Raw genomic sequence first — 8,471 nt, 5'->3', positions numbered from 1 at the left:
CCCGGCCGGCACCACAGCGCCCCCAGCCCCCGCCGCTCCGCGCCTGCACCGCCAGCCCGCCCGGCGCCCCCACACAAAGTCCCAGCACTCGGTAAACTTTCCCCGGCTCCCGGCGGAGGAAAAGCGGCGGGGACGCGGCGGCGGGAAGGGGGCAGGCGGCGGGGAGGGAGAGGGAGGAGGCGGGCGGGGGATGAGCGGCGGCCGCCGGGAGTCCCGGCCGCGCCCGCCGCCCCGCACGGCCCCGCCGCCGGGGGGGAGCGCGGAGCGGGGAAAGAGCAGCCCGGGACGGAGCGGGCGAAGCGGCGGCAGCCCCGGCAGCGGCGGCTCCGGCGCCATCTTGGGCTGATCGATGAATTGAACAAAGAGGATCAATTTCCGATGGGGCCGGTGATCGATGGCGGGGGGGGCGGAGGGAGCGGAGCGCCGCGGCCGGGCGGAGCGGGGGGTTCCCTTTAGGCGGCGCGGGCCGGCAGCGGGAGGAGGAGGGGGAGGCCGGGCCCGAGGGAAGGCGGAGAAGGGAGGGAGGGGGGGTCCGGCGGCGCGGCCCGGCCGGTGCGGCGAGCGGGGGAGCCTGACCTGCAGCTGCTGTAAATCAAAGCGCTTCCAATATTGAAACATCGATCCCACATTGGCCGCCATCTTGAGACATATTGAGACAGAGTGAGCGGCTGATAGAGAGAGAGGGGCGGCCGCGCCGCGCGGGGGGATGCGGGGACAGCCGCGCGCGGGGACAGCGGTGCGGAGGGGACGCGGACGCGGCCGGGCAGCGCGGGGATGCCGGGCAGCGGGGGGATGCGGGGCGGTGCGGGGTGCGGGTGCATGGCAGCGCATCGCATCGCCCCGCTAATGGTGCCCGGAGCGGCGGCGCGGGGGAAGCCCGCTCGGGGAGCCGCGGGGCTAAAATTAGCCGAGTGCGGAGAGTTTTGGGGAAGCGGCAATGGAAAAGTGCACCGAGGGCAGCGGGTTCCCGGTGTCCGCGGCCGTCCGGGAGCGCCTGGAACGGGATCTCTTCAGGCGCTCCCTGCCAGGGCCGGTGCCGCCGAGGGGAGACGGATCGCACGGAGGTTGGAAATTCAGGTCCCGGCCCCGCGCAGGATAGCCATAGAAACGGGGATTAAAAGGATGGAGTAACTTATTTTGTTCTAAACAATAATGTTGCTGTAAATACGAACATTTTTCTTGTTCCCTTCCTGAAAAGCAAAGAATATTTTAACAGGCTCATCTCCTAACAAAACAAACCAGCCTGCAGATACCTTGCACCCCTCGAAATCATTCCCTGTTTTTATTGGGAAATGGGCAAACCCACGGTCTGTACCTATCCCCTCTGGAATCAATAAAGTGCACGGTATTTTTCCAAATAAGCTACTTTTGCTGTTTTGCACTTCATCTGTAAAAGGAAAATATCTCTTCCCCCCCAAGTGAGCGATTGTAGATTTTTTCTCAAATTGTATTTGATCACCGAGTGAATTTAGTGCTCGCTCAAGTCCGTGGGCTGACTGCTTGGAAATGGCTCTGCCTGTCTTTGGAGAAGTTACGGCAGAGACAGCAGCAGAGCAATTGCCACAGATTATTTCCCAATCTGCTGCCGGCCTCCTTTGGAAGAGCACCATCATTTCAGCCTCCATTTCCACTTTTTGCTGAGGCTGCTGCTTACAAAGATACTAATTGCGATGGCGGGTTTTATGTTAATGGGTTCCACGTAATGATCAGCCCGACGACTACAGACCTTCAGATTGTTGGTTGGCTGTGCTGGGAATAAAACTAATGGCATTTGGTTATGAAAATGTCAGACCTCTACGTGGTGATCTAAACTGGGGGCCCAATGGGACCGAAATCCAAGAGCCTCCACATGACTGCCGTGGGGCTGGACCCAGGGATGCCCTTGGAGAGGAAAACTGCTTCTCCCCCAGAAGTGCCATGCTTTGAGGGAGGGCAGCTCCTTGCTGGGATGGTGCTGCAGAGGATTGGGGTGCCTGGCTGGGGTAGCCCCTGCTCTGGGGAGAGGGTGTGGGGTGCTCGGAGCGACAGCCGGGCACGGAGCAGGGATGGAGCTGCGCGAGTCTCCGAATTCTGACTAACGCCGTAACCGGTTTGGTAGCTCTAAAATAGGATTTTAATCCTGGGAAGCATCATTTCACATTCCAGTGATCTAATCAAAATCCTTTCCTCTAATCTCTCCATGGTCCCCCCTTTCTAGATGAAAGAGGCTGGAGTTCCTGTCTTCACCCTTTCTCCGCTGCCTCCCTGTTCTACCAGTCTGTTCTGTGTCCAGGCAACTGCAAAAAGACATTTCAAAGGCTCCTGCCGTGCCATGTAGATGTTTTCTCTTGTTAGTTTGGACTGCAGGTGTGTAAGCCTCAAGGATGAAGTATCGTGGTGCTGTTTTAGGTTCGGGGCACACAGTCATGGCACAATAAATCACACAGGAACGCTCCGCTTTGAACGCGCGCGCACAGAAAAGGGAAAAGAAAAAAGCATCTGACCTGAATCATTTTCTGGAAACACATCTGGTTAAAATCCAAAGTTTTAAATTGAGTAATATTTTAAAATACATTTGGTAGGTATTAAATTACAGTGTTATATCTGGTAATATTTATGATACTAATGTGTTAAGCGGAGGTTTATATCTGTCAAGAAATATGAATGATTGTCATATGGGGTAACAAATGAATCCTGATATAAATAACATTTTATGATATTTTTAACATTATTGTAGTCTTTTTTTTTTTGCAGAAGTTACATTATTGCCAATTTGAAATAAAAGCTCTGTGGCTGCATACCAAAGCTTTTAGCTATGTAATTTTGAATAAGTATAAAGCAGTACGGCTGATTTGGGGAATTACTGAGAAACCTTAACTGTGCCGGAAGACAAACGCTGAGCACCTATAATTCCTATTGTCTTCCATGCAGGATCAAGTCCCTCGTTTGCCATTTTGTGTGGCAGCAAGCCCAAGGAAATCTTGCTTGACAGCTCTGTTTTCTCAAAGTGCTGCATTTCTTCGGGCTGGATTCTGCAAAGATCCTGCAGGCTACAGAGCTCCTTGGAGCAAGTGATAATGTGCTTTGTGTTCCTGCTGAAATGTACCTGTGTACAATGGGAAAGAGAGCTTGGAAAACTGGGTGCAACCCTGTCAAGAAGGTGGTTAGAATAAAGTTTTATTGGGTTATTGTGTTTTGAGGAATCATTCTCATCTGTTCGTTTGAGGAAGGTTTTTCTAAAGTTAGATTTGATCTGTGTAAATGCTAACTTCTTCCAATGGGCACTAATAGAGCACTGAAAAAGGAAGCACAGTGGATTTGAAGTTTAAATCTCAAATGGCGGCAGCAGCTAGTACTGCTTGATACATCCAAAATAATTTTAAGTATGTTGTACAGATTTCTTTTGGGGAATTGGGTGAAAAGCACATTAAAATTTGTTGCTTATTAATATAATAAAATCTCACTGAAACAGCTCTTTAATTAACATATTTGCACTTTGGACTATCACAGAAAATTATTCTTGTGATTTTAATGTCATCTTCTGGAACACTGAGGAAAATGGATCTTTATTCCAAAGGTCCCAAACTGTTGGGAACAGTTCCCTAGCATGGCTGCTCCCCTGGGCATCAGTCTGCATTCATGAGGATATTTTGGACAATGAGTCCAGTATTGATCACTGGACTTGGGCTTCTCTTTGCCTTAATGAACCTGGTTGATTTTCTTGGCCAGGGCACTGAAAGATGAGGTGCTGCTTCTCCCAGCACCTGTAACTTTTGGGTCTCTTCTCCAAGGATTCTTGTGGTTTTTTTTCTTCTCATTTTCATGTAAACTGACTCCCAAATTTATATCAGTGCCCTAAAAGAATTCCTCCAGAGCCTTCTCTGTACCTCTGTCTGCTCCTTGTCCAGCCCCTTCCCTCCCCACTTCATGGCTCTCATCTTTCCATTTCCTTCAGCTGATTCTTGTCCCTGGTTCTTGTGCCTGCTGGAAAGGAGCTCCTCATTCCAAAATCCCAGCCCTCTCCACTGTGGAAGTGCCCTTCTGTTCCCCTTAAACTGGATTTGGGATATCCTTTACTGCTCTGTGCCATTGCACAGCAGGATTCCACAGGGATGGCAGGGAACAGAGACAGCCAAACAGATAATTTATGTTCCTGGGAGATTTAGTCCAAATTAAGATCAAAACTCATATATGTCTTCCAAATCACCGATTTTTTTTCCCCCAATTATTGTCAATGACTCTAATTCTGCTTGATTTATATCCCTGCTAGTAGCCAGAGGTTTTGCAGCACATAAATTGCCTGAGGGTTTGGCCAGTGATGTGGATGCTGTGACATGTAGAAGCTCAGGAAAGCCCCTGAGCAGAAAATGGTTGGAAACAGGGAAAATAGCAGGGAGAAGTGTCCCCCATGCCTGCACACGATTACCTGGGTGTCCAGCTGTGGTCATTCAGCTGGATGGACCCCTGTTTTCTCAACCAACATGGCAGTTCCCACATTCTTTGGTAAATTGGGGAAGTTTTAGCAGAAATCATATAGATGGCAGCACACATGATCCAAGCACAAAATCCTGTGATTTCTGTTAGCCCGTGAGCACAGATACACTCTGGCAGGTGGAAGAGAAGAAAGCAATTCTCACAGAGGGCAGGCAAAACAGCCACAATTAAAAGCAAAGTAAATTTGTGTGGTGTGGTTACTTGCTGGTTAACTCTGGAGACGTTTATGAGGATCCAGCATAACCCACAACAGACCTTCCTTGAGGATTTGTGGATTAAGCCACACCAACACAAACATGGGATGGCACTGCAGGGGTGTCTCTGAATGTGCAGCAGGAGGTACTGAAGACCCCAAAAGAGCTCCCACAATATTTCTCTCAAACAGCTGCTTTTCTCACCAAATGTTCCATCCAGATGCATGGTTGTGTTTTGGTGAACATCTGGAACAGCAGAAAGAATTAGAGGAGGAAAGGATCTATTGGGTTATGCATTCCCTGGAGCTGGAGTGAGTAAATTTGATACTGAATTTCTCTCAGGGTATGGTTCACCCCAGTTTTAATTTGTCAGCACTGTCCTTGCCTTCTCATCCTATATCCCATGCACAGGATGGTACCAGAGCCAGGATTTTGTTGGATGGGAGGCAAATTGAGTCTTTTTCTGGCCTCATGCTCTATGAAGTACTCTTCTCTCTCACTTAGGCTGGTGTTGATTTGGGAATTTAGCTTTTCTGCCCTCTAAAGGGATCAGCAGACAAGTTAGTAGATTATATTCCCAAGAAAAAAATCCCACCTTTTTTCTCACTTGAAAACTTTCATGTTTTTTACCTTTTACTGGTTTCTCTTAGAGGTTTGGGGGTTGGATTTTGCACATCCTTTTTTTTTTTTTTTTTATGGTATTTATTTTGCTATTCCTATCATGAACCCTCACCCACTTCATGCAGCCACTTCCTCACTTCAGGTTCTTGCTGTTCCCCTCTCCCTCCCTGCTCAGATCCATTTTGGCTGTGCTTTTCCTCCACTAACTCTGTCCCAGACAGGTAATTCTCCCAGTTTCTGCTGAATCTTCAGCTCCAATATTCCACATTTTACTTTAGAATAAGGATCTGAAGCCTGTATTATTAGTTTAAATGCTTTTTTGTGTTCTGAACCTCACCTGGGCTTATTCTGTTTGTTTGTGCCGCTGTGCCAGTGGCAGGGGAGCTGGTTTGGTGGCTGTGGCTGGGGACAGCAGCTGTGACATGAAAGGACTTCGTGACATGAGAGGACTCCCTGGGTCCTGCCTCAGTTTCTCCATTCTGCACAGCACCAGTGGGCACTGGGAGATCAAAATCTCGTGGTGGCTGTGGGGCACCTCAAGGGTTGCAGGGCAGAGGAGGAGGAGGAGAAGTACAAATAAAACAGCTCAGAGCTCTCTCTTGCCTCCAGTTCCCCTTTCCTTCCCTTCCACAGAAGTGGGTGAGTGCAGAGCTGAGCTGCCCTGGCAGAGGAAAGAGAAGAAAGGTTTTTCTTTCACTTTCCAAACACAAACACTTCACGTGGGTCGGAAGAAGGGAACATCCCTCTGCTCCTCTCCTCAGCTGGGCTTTCTGCTCCCACTGTCCCCCAACAGTGGTGATGTCCCTCGGTGGGTCCCCCATGGGCACCTGAGTTGTGATCTGTGGTTTGGGTGTCTGAGGTGGTTTGTTCTCCAGTCATGAGGGTGAGGTTTCATTTGGGGAAGCACATCTTTTCTTAGAAATGTGAGCACTGTGACTGACTTAGCACAACTGTGATTTTCTGCAAACACAACTGTGTTTGGGGTGGTTGCATGCGAATGCTGGGGAAGGAGAAACAGTAATTCTGAATTAATGCACAAAGGGAGAAAATAGACTCCCTTAGAGGAAGCCCTGAGTTCACTGCAGCTGCCACACGCTGGCAAAACTGATGCTGTGTCCCACAGGAAACATTTCAGTGTGGAGAACCTCCTGTTTGAAGAGATCATACCTGTGCTGTTGTGACACATGAGTGAGCCAAAGTGCTTGGGGGAACACATCAATCCATTCTTTCTTTAGTAACATGTATGAAATAAATTGGGTTTTTCTCCCCCTGGTGTTGCATCATTTCCTATTTGGTGTCCAGATGGTGACAGATTACCAAACAGGGGGAAAAAAAATCCATGTAATATTTTGTATCTAAACATTACCTTCTTCTTTGAAATAAGGAGATCCAGTTTTATTCTGGCCACGATTCTCTACATTTATGTGCTGGCCCTTGTCTGCATCTGCTTGGCATTATCCTGGATTGGGGCTTTAACCTACTATGAATCCAAAGAAATTATATGGAATTGATGGGATCAGTGTGAATTTCCAGGGGTGTAGGCTAGTGCAGACTCCATCCTATTAATCTTGTTGTGTTCTTTCTGTAAATAACAAGCTGGATTCAGCCCAACAAGAGTGAAACAAATTGGAAGCATTCATAAAGAGAAGTAAATGGCTTTAAGATGTAAGAATAATGTATTGGTGGGTTGTCTCCAAGAATGCAGTTTTTAAAGGTACCAAAGCACACACAAAACTTTAGTTTAATGTGTTCTTAAGTGGCTGCTGTGTGGGGCTGGCTGCTGAAGCAGGGCCATGGGCATAAGACCTGCTTTCATGAAGGGATTATATAAAAAAGGAAAAACTGCAAGAAGGAGAAAAATGTTCAAGGGCAGCCAACCTGGAGGAAACAAATATAATTTAGTTGTGCGAAGTGTTTATAAATGCAGTTTATGAACATGTATGAAGGAGTAATTTTTTATTTTTCAGACTGCAACTGTAACACAGAAAATAAACAATTGCTTATTTGTCCTTTTCAGGGACTTTTAGAGAATACTTTGCAGTTTGGCTACATATTTTGACCTGCTTTTTCCTGTTTAATAGCTTGTTATTCTGTTGATTATTTCAGATTAGCTTTTTGTACGTGCTCTTCTTTATTTGTGATTGATAGGGAAACATTTACATGTTTTAAAAAACAAATTACATGGTTTATCTGAAAGTGGAAATTGATTTTAAATTTTGTTCAAAGTTTCAGATTTCTACATGCGTGGGCTACCAAATTTGATCTATCAGTCTCACTCCTTGGTTCTCTTGCATCATCAGAATAAATGTGAGATGACACAGAATGCCTGGAATTGCAATAATGCAGTGTAACAGAACTGACTATCAAGCTTCATATATAGATTAGATTAATGCATAAATCTAATTTGATATTTTACATTACAGAGCTAATATTTTACAGATGTAATGCCAAGTTGTTAAGTAAATGAAAATCACGGAGAGTCCAATTCTGAAAGGATTACTCAGGCAAAAATCCCTGCAGTCAGAGGGAGTATTGCCTGAACGAAGTCTGCAAAATTAGAACTAGAGCCATATTCCCCAAACAGACAAGCAGATTTATCTGTGAGATCTGCCCAGGAGTTGAATTCTTGTAACAATGAAAGATATATAGGGAAAACGAGCAAGTAGGTAACCTGAAATATAAGGAGAGACTGATAAGATCTGAGCAAGCACTTGTGTGGTTGGTGATGTCAACAGGAGCCCAAGTTGTTTTAATAAACTTGTTCATAGTTGTCCTATAGTGTGTTTTATATACTGAAGTACATAGATCACGTAAGAGTTTAACAAGAAGAGGATTCATATTAAATTTGCACATAAAATACCTCCGTGAAATATGTGAAATGCTTTTCTTTTTTTTATATGATTCCAATAAAACATCTATCATAAAACTCTGCCCTCCTGCTTCTTCATATCCAGTTTCAGCTGTTGCTTTGTGTTTAGACTTGGAGCTCATGACACTTGGCAGATATAATTGTGGGGCACTTCTAATTGGTGAAGAAAGACCCTGGCTCTGCTTGCTCGCTCGGGGGGTATAAATCAGGAGGAACCCCACCAGAGCTGGTGAAATGTTGCATCTCTGCAAGAGGCTCTTGGGCCAAGTGATATAAATGCTTGCAGCTCCTGTGGAACGTGCAGTTGTGTGGCT

At 46.7% G+C, this 8,471-nt stretch overlaps 1 protein-coding gene and 1 long non-coding RNA gene across 8 annotated transcripts in view; one reads left to right on the top strand and one right to left on the bottom strand.

Annotated features, from left to right (window-relative positions):
* CUX1 (cut like homeobox 1) overlaps positions 1 to 683 on the bottom strand; it is a 273,426-nt gene extending 272,743 nt beyond the window's left edge. For all 7 annotated transcript variants that reach the window (XM_039720978.1, XM_039720973.1, XM_039720974.1 and 4 more), the window contains exon 1: positions 577 to 683. In XM_039720978.1, coding sequence (XP_039576912.1) covers positions 577 to 639 — 63 coding nt within the window. In that variant the 5' untranslated portion in view covers positions 640 to 683. The remainder of the gene's footprint in view (positions 1 to 576) is intronic.
* LOC120507848 lies at positions 537 to 8,121 on the top strand. Its single transcript, XR_005628857.1, has 3 exons — positions 537 to 660; positions 2,198 to 2,557; positions 2,911 to 8,121. It is a non-coding gene; the product is annotated as an uncharacterized LOC120507848 (long non-coding RNA).
* The last annotated feature ends 350 nt before the right edge of the window (positions 8,122 to 8,471 follow it).

Source organism: Passer montanus, unplaced genomic scaffold (genome assembly GCF_014805655.1).
Source record: "Passer montanus isolate IOZ18808 unplaced genomic scaffold, ASM1480565v1 scaffold44, whole genome shotgun sequence".
NCBI lineage: Eukaryota > Metazoa > Chordata > Aves > Passeriformes > Passeridae > Passer > Passer montanus.
This window is presented reverse-complemented; position numbering and strand designations above follow the sequence as displayed.